The following is a 16,158-nucleotide window of genomic DNA, read 5'->3' on the forward strand; positions in this document are numbered from 1 at the left end:
GCAGCTGGTCATCTTCTTCTTTCTGATCCTCACAGAACTGTGTGTGTGTGTGTGTTCTTGTATTTAGTACATTTAGAGGATCACTATAAACATATCCACCCATAAATTGAGGTCACTGTGGGAAGTGAGGACATGTTCGTGGTCTACTTTTTTTCAGTTCTACTTTTCTCTAATAGTTTGTTTTAGACAAGGGGATGTCCAATATTTTTGTCATGTGGGCCAAAATCATCAGCTCAAAAGTATTCACACGCCAAAAATATATAATTTTTAAAAACTAAAAGGATGTAGTTTTTTTTTTTTACCTACTCAACAATAAACCAAGCATAAATTATTTTAATTAAAGTTTTTCTGGGCTAATGTTGGAGAACATGCAGGAATTTGTTCACTGGTTTATGTTTCAGAAACATGTTGGCAACAGCAGCATGCTTCATTAACTATTCTTCCTGAGTTGGTTTACATAAAAAAAATTACATTTAAAAAAAATAATTTTACATCTGGAGGTTCTGGGTGATTTGGGCAGACCTGCTATTTGAAATGGAGGTTCAGTCTGAAGGATGCTCTGATCACATTCATGTCTCTACATGTGGAGCTGCTGCAGCTGTCATGTTCACACACACGCCTGTCTCTCTATACTTGTGGGGACTCACATTCCCTTCCGTTACTTGATGCAACATGGCAAAAGCAGGAACAAGTCACAGAATAAAACATATAAACTATGAGAAAATAATTTTATTTTTTTGCTAGATATATTTAGTGATGCAACTAATGATTAATTCATTAATCAGTTATTCTATTGATTATTCTGATTAACCAAGTAAACAGATAAAAAAAATTCCCACATTCTGCAGATTTTTCACTTAACCTCTTAAGCCTTTGTATACAATATTAGAAATACATTAAAAAATTAAATTCAACAATAGCTAACAATTCAATTCCATTTTTAATTGAGAATAAATATTTTATTGCCTGAAATGCTACATCTACATAAAATGGATTAAAAACAATGGGGTAATGGGGCCATATTGAAATAAAGTAAAATTACAAGAATAAAGCCATTACATTAAAGTCATAATTTAGTCATAATATTATGACTATATTCTTGTAATTTTACTTTTTTTTTCTTAGCATAGCCCTAATACTCCGTTGTAAAAATCGGATTACATTATATCAAGGAAAATTTTTAGATTTACGAGTTAAAAATCTATTGGATTACATTTTTTCTTCTTTTTCTTTTGCCTGTTGCCCCTCCAGGGGGTTGCGGTCCACACTTTGAAAAACCCTTCCCTAATCCACAAACTCTGTTTTTAAATTGTGAGGACAAGGCAAAATGTCCTCATAGCTATACAAGTACACACACACACACACACACACACACACACACACACACAGACTCAGAGTGAAGCTGATGAAGTTTGTTTCTGAGGAGGTCACACATGGCTGGCCCAAGCCTTTCTGGGGCCCTGAACAGATTTTCATTTGGGGGGTTCCCATGCCAACAGGTCAACACCAGATCGTCATCATTCCTAAGCTGTGTAGATTCACATACTTCCATTATTTATTTAATTTATTAATTTACATTATTTGTAATTTCACACTTGTGTGTTTTATTTTTATATTGTTATATTTATATATGCTAACATTTAAAACTTTGGACTGCAGTAGCTTGTAAACCAATACGGAGACTGATTCAAGTAACTTACCTGCAATGATCAGCATATGATTTATGTGCCAAATTAAAAAAAAATGTTTTTCCATGTGTGACAGCATTTAGTTTGTATTTTTCAACGTTATGTTTTATATATTACTATCTATTTGCTCTTGGGTGCCCCTGGTGGTGTGGGGGGCCCTAAGCAGCAAAATAACTTGCATATACATTCATCTGGCCATATCTGAGACTGAGAGATTCAGAACTGGTTCATGTAAAGTCACCTGAGGAAGACGCTGGACTTCCTGCCGCTAACGACTGACCTCAGATCAGACGGCACTCTGAGCACCTTAATGAGAGCTTCCGTCCTCACCTGCAGACTGGGATCAGCGCAGGTGAGTGTCAGGTTGCAGGTGTGTGTGTAAACAGTCATCAGCGTGTGCGGTGCCAGCAGACGTGTGATGACAGGAAGGGTGTGTGTGTCTGACGCCTTTCATCTGGAATATCGGGATTTAGGGAGAGGAAACTGCAAACACTCATTCTGTGGAGCATGCTGCTTTGATGTGAACATCACTCCAACTGGGAGACACTGGGAGGACTGGGACACGCTGGGAGTCACTGGGAGGACTGGGAGACAATGGGACATACTGGGACACACTGGGAGGACTGGGAGACACTGGAACGTACTGGGACACACTGGGAGGACTGGGAGACACTGGAACGTACTGGGACACACTGGGAGGACTGGGAGACAATGGGACATACTGGGACACACTGGGAGAACTGAGAGACACTGGAACGTACTGGGACACACTGGGAGGACTTGTCAATACCAAAGTGGAGGTTCTCACCATGAAACATCTGATCAGAGCAGTGAATGTTCGTCAGAGAAAAACCTGCAGAATCTGATGTTTGGTTTCCAACCTGACAGTCTCTCTCTCTCTCTCACTCACACACACACACACACACACACACACACCAATGCACGCACACACACACACACACCAATGCACGCAAACACACACACACGCACCTGTGAGGGCGGAGCTTCAGCAGGTAAAGTCGGATCTTTCCATCCTGAACTCAGAGACACAGAGGAACTGAAGGAGGATCTGCTGCAGCTCCATCTGAAGGTGAGACACCAGGCGGTTCTGTGAGGTTCTGGGCAGATCCATTTATAATTAGCAGGACAATTTAACAGGACAAATCAATCATCTGGTTCTGGTTTACATTTTATTTCTGAGGACATCTTTTCTAAACTAAACACTTCTGATTTGGGTTGAGATGAGCTTAAAATGTTTCAAAGGTTCTGAGAGGAACCAGCAGATTCCTGATGAAACAGTTTTTGGTTCTGGTTCTGTATAGAAATTCCAGTTTTCTGACTGACTGACCTAATGATTCCAATTTTGGCTGATGCTGATTTTTTTTGTCTGAAATGCTGCAAAATATAGCCAGAAAGTTGCTGTATTGGTAACAGTGGCTGATTTTTAGACCTGAATGAGATCGGCTTCAGGGTTAAGTATCGACCGATTACCGATCTCCCAGGACGATTTATCAGTGCATCTTAGTTCTGTAGATGCTCGTCGAGTCTTTAGCTTGGATAAACTTTAAGATTTGAACATCTCAACTGGACACCAGTAGAGTTGATGTTTGTGATGGTGCAACCAGTCAGCATGCAGACAGTAACTAATTGTTGTCATAGAAACTGAGCAGGAAGAGGAAATTATTTGGTGCAGTTGTCCAATACTGACTTTCCTCTGTCTGTGTGGAGGAAGTTCAACTGGTACTGGTCCAGCTTTGCCGGCTGCTGGTTTCCTACTTTTTGCTGAAATCCCAATTTTTCTGCATGGTCATTCCTACTACTAATTAAATGCAATCGCCGTCAGACCTATGTGTGAACGGTTTCTGCATGAACAGAAGAAGGACATAACCATCTCCCAGCAGCGCTAAATTTACTGCAGTAAAGACGGCCACCGCCTTCTTTTTTAAGTTGTTGAGAGTTATAAAAGACAGCATGGTCACCAGATCACCAGTTCGTTATTATTTCCAGCCATTCTTTGCGTCCATACTTACCAAATTATAACGCATGTCTCTTGTTAATGACATAAAAGTCGGATAAAATGCAACATGACCATTCAGACAGCAGACGCTTTGAAAGCTATGAAATATTTAGCTGCACATCTTGAAGTGGAAAAGAAGTATCTGTAAACAAAACATCACACCAAAAATCCAGACTGAAGACTTTAGTCATCCAGTTTTCAGTAGAAAGAGAAAAACGATAAATTATTTAGCTCCTTTTAATTTACCACAATTAATTGCTTTCGATATGGGTCTCATGTGGGCAAAAATGCATCGTCGTACTTTCCTGCTTCGTGAAGGTAATCTCCTCATCCTCGGAGCTCATGTCTGCCCCCTGGTGGAGATGCTGTAACTGATCCCTCTGTCTTTTCACAGGTGACCATCATGAAGCTTCTCTGATCCAGTCAGGTGTCCTCGCTCCTGATTGTTCGATTGTACAATGAGCTCCGCCTTCTCTCAGTCGCTCTTCGACCGTTTCGCTGCGTCGCCCCCTGCTGGCCGGGAAGACCGAAGCAGAACCCAGCACTCCGAGTCTCTGTCCGCCTCCGTCCCCTTCCTGTTCTACCCCCCCGCTGTGGACCCCGCTGCCCTCAGCCTGTACAAGGGCCCCCTGAGGGGTCCCGCCGGCATCCTGCCCTACCTGTCCCCCTTCCACCACCACGGGCACTTCAGCGTCTATGAGTGTCCGTTCGAGCCAGCATTCATCCAGAAGCGTAACGAGCGGGAGCGGCAGCGCGTCAAGTGCGTGAACCAGGGCTACGCCAAGCTGCGGGACCACCTGCCGGGCCACAGCGCCGACAAGAGGCTCAGCAAGGTGGAGACGCTGCGCGCCGCCATCAGGTACATCAAGTACCTGCAGAGACTGGTGGACATGGAGGAAGATGGGCGTGAAGGGGCGGAGCCAGGCAGTGGGACGTGTTCTGGCCGGGACAGGGGTGGAGAGATGCAGGCGTGTTGAACCACAGACATAATATAAGGATAGACCCTCATGGACCGCTCTCGCCTATTGTCGCTGACGAGATTTAGGGCGGCCATCTTGGAGCGGTCCACCACTCCACTCAGCGTTATGTGTTTAGCAGCACAATGACGTATCAGCGGATTTAATCGATCATAACACACTTTGTTACTGTAAACCATATTCAAACATCTATCAAAGCTACATTTATAAACAATTGTATTTTTAAGTATGTTTTTAATACATAGTTCATCATATTTAAATATGCTTAGTGGCTATAACAATAGAATAGGAATGGAATATTCTGATATCGATGTATGAAGAGCATATTACAAAGCACACAGCCGTTCATAGTTTAATAAATTATTTAGTAATATCAATATATATTTATATACAGACACAAATAAATAATGATTAATACTGAATAATATATATATTGGATATATGTTTATATGTATATATATAGATATATGTATGTTTTCCAGCCAACGAGTCCAAAATCCAATGAGATTCATCCTGCAGTGAATCCGTCTCTCTTTATAGATTTCTCCCTCTTCTTCCTCACATCGTGTCTTTAGGAAAACTTCAAAACAAAACGGAAGATTTAGGATGTATCTTACTAGTGAAAGAATATAAATAATAGTCTTTACCACCTGTGTAAACTTTGCCGGTGAATGTTATAACACATAATATAAGTTTTATAATATGTGTTATATGGTTTCATTTCTAATATAGGCCCTTGTGTCAGATAATCTAAGTCAATGTTAGAGAATAATTAATTTTTTTTAGATTTACAGAATCTCAGTTAACCTTCATAGCGGGGCTGAACCCGTATTACACCAAGCACTGTAGCTAATATTAGCTGGTATCTCGGTGGACATAAATACAGTAAAGTAATATTCTAATCACAATATATACACAATAATATGTCCATCTTACTTGTGAAATGTTGTCTGTGGAGCCCTCACATCAATAATCCATCGACCAGAACAACAATATCCCTCAGTGCTGAGGCATCTTCTGCTGTTTTGGTTGAGCAAAGTAGGAGGGTATACCGCTCCAAGATGGCCGCCGTATTTCCTGAGCGGCCAATGCGGGGTCTACTCTTATAGTATGTCTATGTGTTGAACTGTCGGTTCACCTGGACGACCAATCAGAGCGCAGAACCCAGAGGGAGGACATCAGCGACCTCCAGAGGACAGATTCTAAATGGACAGCGCCACCTGCAGTTTGTTCCTGAAAGTCTGATGGGAAACCAGGCAGGGTCAAACCAGTTCTTTCTGGACATTTTCAGCCACTGTAGAGCAGCAGATGGTTCAATATTTCAGCAAAACCTTTCATGTGTGGATCCAACAGCCTGGCACAGATCTTGCTAAGGGTCAGCTTTTTGGAAAAAAAAAAAAAAAAACAAAAAACAAAAACAACAACAAAAAAAACACTGAAAAATTCAAGATGGCGACCATTTTTCAAGATGGTTGCCATGAAAAATAACTTTTTGCACTAAAATTGCCAATTAAATCAATGTGTTTGGTGTCAGATCTCAACCTACATATTATGATCCATAGAAATTGTACATATTTTCTTGAGTTTATGTTTGCTTTTTCAAAATGGCTGCCATAATTTTAATGGAGAATAGATGTTTGCACTTAAATTGGAAGAAGTAATTGCCAGTGATGGGCACACCTAACCAAAGAGTTAGATTCACTAACCACTAATTTGATTAACAAGAATCTTAGCTTCACTAGTGCTAAACACATTTTAAAAATTATCACAAGCTAATGCTACCCTGCCAAACACATTAACCATTAAGATGACTGTCTCTCAGTCTCTCATCTTGATTTCCTTCCTGTTGATGACTGTTGTGATACTCGCTAACAGCAAAGTCCTAAATTTCTGCTTTTACTATATTATTACTTTACAGTTGTATAAATATGATCACCAAAATTTAAAACATGTCATGCAATATAAAATTCATTAAAGTCATGAAAATGGGGAATATTTTATGGCAATTAGTTTAAAAAGGTCAAAATCGGTAGCCATCTTGAAAAATTGTGGCTGATGGGAAATATGAAAATCGTATGATCTGAGGAGTGAGCAAATGTTTATGCTTGTATCCACACTTTAACTTTTTTTACAGTAATATGCTGCACTTATCGTAGGTCAGGAATCTGTAGAGAATGTAGTTTTATTTTATCGCCACTAGGTGACACTGCAACTTTCACAATGAAAATGGGTCAAAAGTATAAAAACTAAGTTACTTATTAACAAATGTATTAAAATGTATATTTTGCTTCACGTTCATGTAGAGTAAAGTATTTATAGGTATTTTCTAGTCTTATATGACATCAGAAAAACATAACTGATATTACTGCTGGATAGAATTCACATTTATATTTTTCTTTTTTTTTCCATTTTCTATGAGCTATAACGTCTCACCACTAAAAATAAACCAATGGTGGCATCAAACACAGGTATTTGTTTAAATAATCATACCTCCAGATATTATTTTGGTGTGATAGTGCTTCCAAAGTGGTAGCCATAGCTATAAGCTTCAGATATATTCTGTTTTTTGAGCCTTGTATGTCTGGTAATTAGTGATGGGTCCGGCAACACCGATGCGTCCAGCCCACAGACCAAAACGTGTCGGTGCGCGTATTGGTTTCAGCAAGTCACGTGACCGATACAGGAACTGTTTTGAAATGACATTAATGTGCCAAACTGTGTTTATAAGGAAGCGAATCTGTCAAAAGCATTTGCCAAGCGAATTCTTAACCTTTTACAGCGTCACCTATGGAGCAGCCTCAAATAAAAGGTTTGCTCACTGTGGGACCATTTTGATCTTATATTGGAAAATAAATTTGTTTTCATTTTGTTGTTTCATCCGGTCAGTTTCTATTTGATCTATCTGAATCCAAATTCAGCTGAAATAGACTCTTAGTTTACTTTCATATCATGTTCTGCAGGTTAAATGTCGCATATGTTTGACTAAACTGTCTTATTTAAATAAATCCACCTCCTCAATGCTGAGGCATCATGAGACATGAGAATGAAGTCCCAGATAAACTCAGATATGCAGCCATTCTACAAATTACTCAGGTGCTTTTTATAAATTATTTCATATACAGTGATCCCTCACTGTAACGCGGTTCACCTTTCACGGTTTCGCAGATTTTTTTGTGCAGTTTTTTTCCACAGTGTTCTGCGTCCTGATTGACCGTATGATTGGTAAAAACAGTCTCCGCGCTTCTTCTCTAACTGAGTGCCAATAAAGTTACAGAATTTAATACTGATTGGAAACTGAAACTTTGAATGCCAGCTGGAAAAAAACTGGCCAGAGGCAGCAGAACCGGACCGGAGGCTCAGATCCGTCGCTCTGCCGTAGATCCAGCTGTGAATCTCTGGGCAGCTTGGAGGAGACGCTTTACTGACACTCCAGATCACATTAAGGCCCGATGGATGAACATCCGCTGATCTGAAAACAGGTTTTGTTCTTTGGTTTCAATGTAGAGTATTTATTTATGCTGTGTAATAACTGTAAAAAAATAAAGGCAATTACTTCACGGATTTCGCCTATTTTCAGAACGCATCCCCTAAGAAAAACAAAGGTTCGCTGTAAATGTAATGTTTACTTCATTTTTTTTCTACAGCAAAAGTTTTGTTAAAAAAGCGTAAAAGGTTAAATTTCAAAATGTTGTAAAAACTTTTTTTTTAAATAAAAATCTGTGGGGGGGGAAACATTCCACAAGCATCCTCATTCAAACACATTCACTTAAATTTTCACTTTATGGTTCATGTTCACATTTTTTATTGGCTGTATATCAAATATATTTTAAATTTAACTGAAGATATGACATAATACAATATATAATATTCAATAAAATACGAAGACTTAAATCTTATTGTATGGACTAGGTCATCAAATCACTAAGTTGCCTGTAGGAATTTTTAATGTCCAGCAGGTGTCAGTATTGAGTGACAGTATCGAGACAGAATCGACAGTTTTGCTGTGTCGAAACGACACATGACGCCTCATCTACCATCACTACTGGTAATACAGACATATCATAATACAGACATTTATCAAAGCTCTATGAGACAGTGTTTTGTGTCATCTTAAAGGGAATCCTCTTGGGTTTCATGTAAGCCGCCCTTTGAGTCTCTCTAATCGACAGAGGTCACTAAAGCTCTTTAAAACAAAAATAATGGTACAAATTTGTCCCTCCAAGACTTTTGTAATTTCTTTCGGAGGGGATTTCCCATGGCAATCTTGCGAAACCAAATGCTTAGTACAACACAAAGTTTTCTTTTATCAGCCTTTCTTTTGCTTTTATTTTCATTTTGAAGTAAGCTATGCCACAAACATCCAATCCAATTTTTATTAACGAACAGACTTGGCCACACCCATCCATGATCACTAAATATGCAAAGTTTTTAGAAGAAAATTTTTGTTGATGGGAAGGAACTACGGTAAAATATTTTATAGACCAGGGGTGTCCAAGTCCAGTCCTCGAGAGCTACCATCCTGCAACTTTCAGATGCATCCCTGCTTCAACACACCTGAATCAAATGAATGGCTCGTTATCAGGCCTCTGTAGAGCTGATCCCTATGGATACTTCTAAAACAACACACCCATGCTGTCTGATTAATGGAATCGGTTATGATCCGTATGTCGAAGTCACAAGCCCTCATTACCTTAACTGGTTCTTCGGTGTGTTTAGGTGTCTCTTTGGCGCCCAGTTCGTTAGCTATAAATAAAAGTAATCAAAAATAGGAGAAATTTATACTTACATAAACGTCATGATGATGAACGCAGGCCTCTATTTTTCCACCTTGGGCTACCACCACGTTTGAAGCTTCCGGTTTCTGGTCTGAGTACTTCCTGTTTTAGCTGCAACACCACCGGCGTCCACTATGATTGGTTAAATGTGCGCCATGTTAAACATAGTAAAACATCTAAATTTTAAATAAATTATGCCAATAGACGCAGCAGAAATAAAATATTTCGGATTTAAAGAATAAAAATATGTTTATTTTCCCGGTAAATTGTTGAAATGCACGCGAGTTCCCAGCTAACCTGAATGCAACGCAGCATCCAGCAGAAACAAGACAGGACTCCGATTTCGATCAACAGCGATTATTTATTAGCTCATCGTTAATCTGGGCAGAGATGAAGAAGCAGAACCAGTGAGCTCCAATCAAACTACGAGTTAGAAAAATAAAACCTTCCTCTGATTAAAATACCACCAAAGATCCTGATCAAACCGGGAGGTTCACTCTGATTAATATTTTCAGTCCTGAACATGATGGAGCAGATTCTGCTTCCTGTACTTACATCTGTTGAACGTCCCATTCAGCTGCGGGTCAGTGAATGTACCAGGAGACCACTGCAGGTGACTCTACCTGTCAGTGTCCTGCAGATCCAGTCGCTCTAAAAATGATAATTTAACAAACACCTGTGGAGTTTAATAATCATCAGCTGAGCCTCCAAAACCAGTCAGAACCGGACTGGATCCACTGGTTATCAGTGAGCCTGGAGTTAAACTGATTAAAATACATTTGGGATTCAGAACTTTGAGAAATAAATTCAGTTTGAATCAAAATATTGTTAGAACCTCAGAATTCCCACACTTTCTCGGACCCTGAAGGCAGCGACTGATTGTTACTATGGAAACTAAACCCATAGTGCAGGTTCTGCTGCTGCCTTCAGGGCCGCTCAGAGAGTGGGAACAACCCTTCATCACCTCACATCTTCCTCTGACAGAACCAGACCTAACCCAAGACTGGGACCAGACTGGATCAGAACCAGAATCGGACCTGTGTGAACAATGAGCGCCTTCTGCTGGATGTTTAACACCTCAGTGATGCCCAGCAGCACCAGAACACTGACTCTTCTTCTTTGGCTTTAATGGGACCAACTGGCTCCACCCCTCGTTAAGCAGCTCGTTAACACACCTGCTCAGGTTTTAATTAGAGCCCGAATCCTTAAAATAAACTTTTAATTGGCAACAGACTGATTTTTAATAAAGTCAAAATTCCTTCAAACTTTGGACCTGCTGGTTAGAGCAGAACCAGCGGAACCAGAACCAGCAGGTGGCGGGGCTGAATGCCGGCCTCCGATTGGCTCTGTAGTGATTTGGTGAAAGCAGCAGCTATTCAAAGTCCGACCTGCGCATCAGAACCGGGTCGGAACCAGGCCCGGGTCAGGAGTCAGAAGGGGAGTAGAGTCCCTGGTAGACCCGCCAGCGGTGCGCTGGCGCCAGGCAGAAGCCGATACTGTGCTCCACTTCCTGGCAGCGGCGCCGGAACCGGCAGCGGTCGCGGGCCAGCTCCTCCCACGGGCCGCGCCGGTCCTCCTCCTCACTGCAGCTGGCAAAGAACTCCTCCACCTCGTCACAGAACCGGACCTGGGGGTGCAAGGTCAGAGGTCACTGAATGGATCACATACAGAACCAGCTGAAGACAAATCAATGAATTATTTAGGCCAGGGGTGTCCAGAGTGGGTCCTGGGGGCCCAGAGTGGGTCCTGGGGGTCCAGAGTGGGTCCTGGGGGCCCAGAGTGGGTCCTGGGGGTCCAGAGTGGGTCCTGGGGGCCCAGCAACCTGCATGTTTTATTCTCTCCCTGGTTTTACATGCCTGCATCAAATGATGGCTCATCAGAGGCCTAAGCAGAACCCTGACCTGATGAGGAGGTTGTTACTGCCACCAGGGAGAGAATAAAACATGCAGGATGCCGGGTCCCCAGGACCCACTCTGGGCCCCCAGGACCCACTCTGGACACCCCTGATTTAGGGTCTCTGCAAAACAGAACCAGAACTGATCCAGTTCTGGTGCGCTCTGCCTCCCTGCAGCAATGTGAGATATTCTGGGCCAAAACATGAAGCTGAACCCAGCAGAGGTCAGAACACCGCGTCCCAGCAACCAGAACCATAACCTGAAGGTTCTGATGACACAGTCAGAACCTACTGTGGACTGTGACCCAGTACAGGGAGAGGGGTGGTTCTGAAGCACAGAAATATAACGGGATTGTTGCTTAGAGACATTTTTAAGGGCTTTATTTGAAAGTAATCCAACAGGAAAGAGGGTAATGAGAGAGCGGTGAAATGTCGCCAGGCCGGGAATCGAACCTGCGACCACCGACAAGAGGATGCATGGCCTCCATGTGGGGGTCATGCATTCCCCTGCGCCACACAGCACCGCCAATTAGAGATATTTTAACCCGGTTCTGGTAAAGTTGGGCCAGGTCCAATTAGAAATAAAATCTCCGGTTTAAAGAAAAGGGTTGTTAAATGAGGAAATGGTCTGATTTTTATCAGGATCTGACATGAGCAGCTAAATATCTACAAACCTTCACAAATGATCAACATAGATCTTCATTTCTATTTTTGGTGTCGGAGTTCTCGTAAAATTATGACTTTATTCTCCGTAATTGTATGAGAATAAAGTCATAATATCAGAGATAAAAATATTTCCAAAAAGCTAATCGATAATCAATAAACATTGATTAATCGTCTGGCCAAGTTCAGGTTCTGATAGCAGTAAGTTGGCTTCATACAGAACCACATCCAGCGACCCAGCCTTCTGAACCAGCCAGAACCAGACCCAGTTTAAACCAGGGCTGTCCAATGTGCAGTCCGGGGGCCATCAGTGGCCCCTGGCGTGGCTTTGTGTGGCCGCTGGATGCAGCTCTGATCCGGACGGAGACTTTCTGTTCGTCTCTGCATGAGATTTTCAATAACTTTATAATATTTTTTAGGTACAAAACAAATGACTTTCTTTGTTTTCAATTTAATATCTGTTAGTTTGGCCATAAAACTACTGACATTTTTTGCTGAACAATCAATCACATCCATTAACTAAAATAGTCTAAATACAGTTCAGCATTTTCACAGACTGTTCTCATTTTGTTTCTGGGAATAAAATAAAATTAATATCTTGACCAACACGTTTAGAAACTGTACAAGTTCAAGATCCTTTTTCGGACTTCAAATTCATTTGTCGCTGAGCAGCAAAAACCTGGAAGTAATTCTGAACCGCCTTCTCGGTAGGCAATCGCAGCACAAAGCATTCAGGGGTGTCATACGTACGGCCCGCGGGCCGGAACCGACCTGCCGAACGATTTAGTCCGGCCCGGGTGCTAAATGCATTATCATTATTCATGAAAAAACATATACTTCGTTTAATTGAAAATCTGCAGTTCCTATACTGTCCACGAGGGGCGCTGTGTTTTATTCAGAGCACATAACATGATGCAACACTGCAGCGGAACTAACAGCAGATGGCAGCACTGAGCTTCAGGTTCTGTAAACAAGTTGGATTCTATGCTTTACCAGCTTATTATTTTGGCCCTGGCAACCTCATATTTCTCGTGCATGCTAACATACATACATGTTATGTATGCAAGTTTTTCTATATGTATGCATTTTATGCATCAACAAATGTACTTAATCAAATGTCTGTTTAAAACAGCTGACACTTAAGATTTCAAATGTGTGAAGCCAGATAATTTGTTCAAATTGCTTCCCAGATGTTGAAAATTGATTTTAAATCTTTTCTTAATTTTTGTCTGTTGTATTTTGTGATGCAGGACAGTGTTTTTAAGTTCCAAAAACTGTGAATAAATGTTTTGCAACATTGTACAATCACTGAGGTCAGTTCTTATGCATAATGCACTTAAATAAATGCTTAACTGAGTAAAAGTATTGTTGAAATTGCAGATACCTTTCTTAAAAACTGAGATTATTCATAATATATTTTGTAAAAGTGAAATTCGTTTAATATAAAAATCAACAACAAGTCCACTTTTATTGGTTCCATTTAATCTTGCAATGAGTTTACTTGTGTGGCCCCCTGCAGATCAGATTAAGCTGTATGCGGCCCCTAAACCAAAATGAGTTTGACACCCCTGGCATAGATGAACCCAACAAAAAGTAAATGTATGGGAAAAAAAAAACATTTTAACACTTAATAGCTGTAATGTTCTTATGTTGTTCATAAGTCAGATAGGAACAAGGTGAGAGCTTGTTCTAACCTTGTCGATGTTTATTGTTGTCATAGCAACTCATTAGCTTTTTTGTCTGAAATGTTGCAAAACGTAGCAAGAAAGTCCCTAAATTAATGTTAGCTGGAAACGTGAGCTGGTGGGCCAAACATCTCACAGAAGAGCAAAAGAGAAAAGCAGCTGATTTTTAGACCTAAAGGCTGGAGGATGTGTGAATCGTGCGATTTATCGCTCAACTCCTGTTGGACACCAAACTGAAACCTTCTGGGTTCCTCCAACAGGAAGCAGCGCACTGCAGAAGAGGTTCTGGTTCTGAACCCAGAAGCAGGAAGTGAGGTGGTGAGCGGTCCTGGACAGGATGTGAGGTAACTGACCTTCTTGGTGCTCCGGTTGGAGGCAGCGGCCTCAGCGAAGCCGCTGTCCAACCTCTCCTCGGCCTCCTCCCTCCTGTACTCGGGCGGCACCGTCAGGTTCTGGTGGCCGGCCCTGGTTCTGGAGGGGGGCCCGGCGGGCCCTCGAGTCCTGAGAGGAGCCTGGAAGTTCAGGGGGCTGTAGGGGTCCAAGGAGGTGCTGAACGAGCGCAGCAGGCGTTGGCTCTCCGCCTCATCCGCCTCGCTGGCCGACGCTGAGTCGTCCCAGGTGTCCTGGCTGGAGGGGGAGGAGGAGGCAGCGAGGGAGGGCGCGGGGTCAGCCTGGGGGGTGCTGGGGTCAGCCGAAGGGCAGCGGCCGGTGTGCAGCTCTGCGGTGAAGCTCTGCGGGTTGTAGGGGTCCACCGTCCGTCTAAAGGAGCTCCAGAGACGCTCCGAGTCCTGGTCGGGTTCACTGTCTGAGTCCGACGCCTCATCATCCTCATCCTCATCAGAGGTTAGATCTGAGGAACCTTCGCTGTCGATCCCGTCGTCATCATCAGAGCCAGACTCGGACTCGGACTGGCTGCTGTCCTCATCGCTGCAGGGCAGCCCCATGATGAAGGCGATGGATTTGTTTCCACACTGAGGCACTGACAGAACCTCCTCTGGTTCTGGTTCTTCTGGTACCGGCTCCATCTGAGGCTGCTGCTCCTCTGTCGGGGGGGTCGTGGTGCCCGGCTGGGTCAGCTCCTCCTCCAGGCTGTGGTAACCCTGGTCTTGTTCGGATCTAGGCTGAGCCGCCATGTTCTGGACTGTGTCTGCATTGTTGAGCTGCTGGGGGGGTCCAGAGCTTTCTGGCTCAGGGGGGCGGATGGTTTGGGACTCTGCCCCCTCCTCTTGGATGTCCCCCCTCCGCAGAAAGCTGCCCCACCACGGCCCGCTATTCCCGGCGGGGCTCGCCGCCCAGGCCTTCCTTCCAGCGGCCTCCTGGGAGCCCAGCAGTGCCCGGACGGAGGAGAAGTACCCGACCTGCGGCTGGATCTCCGTCCCGACATGCCGCACCGACACCGCGCTCAGCCAGGGCACAGAGCCGGTGAGCCCCGGCTCCAGGAGGCCGGCTGCTCCGTCATGTGGACACTGCGTGAAGCTGAGATGATGCGGGATTATTTCATTCAGCTGCCGTAAAATCTCCCTTTCCTCGCCGATGAAGCTGTTGCTGAGGTCTGCGGGAGCCGCGCTCCACCGCCGAACCTTCCGCAGTAGCGACAGCGCGGGCCTCGACAGGAGGCCGATCCACGAGCTTTCCTGGCTGTCAAATCCCACCGAGGCGACGCCGAAAGGGGCAGATGAAGGAGCGCTCTGGCCGTCAGATAAACGTCCTTCAGTGTAAAAGTTTCTGAACATGTTGTCTCGTTAACTGGGAGTAAACAGGCCAGCTGCTAATATGACAGCTGTCAAACACTTAGAAACCAGCGAGGCTGCGCGGAAACCAGGAAATATCCTCCAGAAAACCGGCGTCAGATTCGAAATGGTGCTGGGACTTCTTCCGTGTGGAACCTGAGTTGAAATACAGAGCCAGGAAGGACATGTTGGATCCGTGAAACAGCGACTGGTCTCTGTCTAAACAGCGTAAGAGATCCATTTTGTCCGGTTCCGACTGCGGAGAGCCGCGGGAGGCTAGGCTACTTAGCACGCTAAGCTAGTTAGCACGCTAGCTTAGCATAAGCAGCTAACTGACGGTTGGTTCCCCGGGGAGAAATCCTTTAAAACTCGCTCAGATGAACACCTTCACCCGCTGTAGATTTCACTTCTGTCCTCCGGTCGGTAATACTGCTTGATGTCCGTCCACCAGGGAGATGAAACCGCCGGGGAACCGAGTTGTCTGTCTGCCTCTCAGGTGAGAGATTTCATCAGAAAGTCCGCGGACCGTCCCTTCCTTTTCCGGTAAGCGGCAGGCGCGGCGCGCTGCCGCGCGGCAGTTGCTTCAACGCCGTTGCGTTGCGTAAAGCACTGGAAGATGCGTGCGTGCCACGTGCTGATGAGCGCGAGTACCCTATAAAGGTCAAAGGTAACAGGTTTAATGTTACAGAGGTACAGGTAGGAGGCTGAACCCAGTTAACAGGTTTTGTT

The 16,158-nt window shown here is 43.6% G+C and overlaps 2 protein-coding genes across 2 annotated transcripts; one reads left to right on the plus strand and one right to left on the minus strand.

Moving 5' to 3' along the window:
- The first annotated feature begins 4,103 nt into the window (after positions 1-4,103).
- On the plus strand, positions 4,104-6,944 carry LOC106908471 (achaete-scute homolog 5-like). The gene has a single exon (XM_088005885.1). The coding sequence runs from the start codon at positions 4,164-4,166 to the stop codon at positions 4,680-4,682; it is 519 nt and encodes a 172-aa protein (XP_087862011.1). The 5' UTR covers positions 4,104-4,163; the 3' UTR covers positions 4,683-6,944.
- Positions 6,945-9,798: 2,854 nt separating this feature from the next.
- Positions 9,799-15,998, minus strand: ppp1r15b (protein phosphatase 1, regulatory subunit 15B). The gene is made up of 2 exons (XM_014974590.2): positions 14,053-15,998; positions 9,799-11,084 (listed from the first exon to the last, which is right to left on the minus strand). The coding sequence occupies exons 1-2, from the start codon at positions 15,430-15,432 to the stop codon at positions 10,881-10,883; spliced, it is 1,584 nt and encodes a 527-aa protein (XP_014830076.2). The 5' UTR covers positions 15,433-15,998; the 3' UTR covers positions 9,799-10,880.
- Between the last annotated feature and the right edge of the window lie 160 nt (positions 15,999-16,158).

The sequence above is a fragment of the Poecilia mexicana genome, unplaced genomic scaffold, assembly GCF_051168715.1.
Source record: "Poecilia mexicana isolate PSO_F unplaced genomic scaffold, ASM5116871v1 scaffold_5, whole genome shotgun sequence".
Classification (NCBI taxonomy): domain Eukaryota; kingdom Metazoa; phylum Chordata; class Actinopteri; order Cyprinodontiformes; family Poeciliidae; genus Poecilia; species Poecilia mexicana.

What these genes read in the sequence shown, in the direction of transcription:
- LOC106908471 (XM_088005885.1), top strand. Translation starts at nt 4,164, where the DNA reads ATGAGCTCCGCCTTCTCTCAGTCGCTCTTCGACCGTTTCGCTGCGTCG.
- ppp1r15b (XM_014974590.2), bottom strand. Translation starts at nt 15,432, where the DNA reads ATGTTCAGAAACTTTTACACTGAAGGACGTTTATCTGACGGCCAGAGC. An exon ending in CCAACCGGAGCACCAAGAAG is followed by an intron (nt 11,085 to 14,052) that starts GTCAGTTACCTC and finishes TTGCACCCCCAG; the next exon opens with GTCCGGTTCTGTGACGAGGT.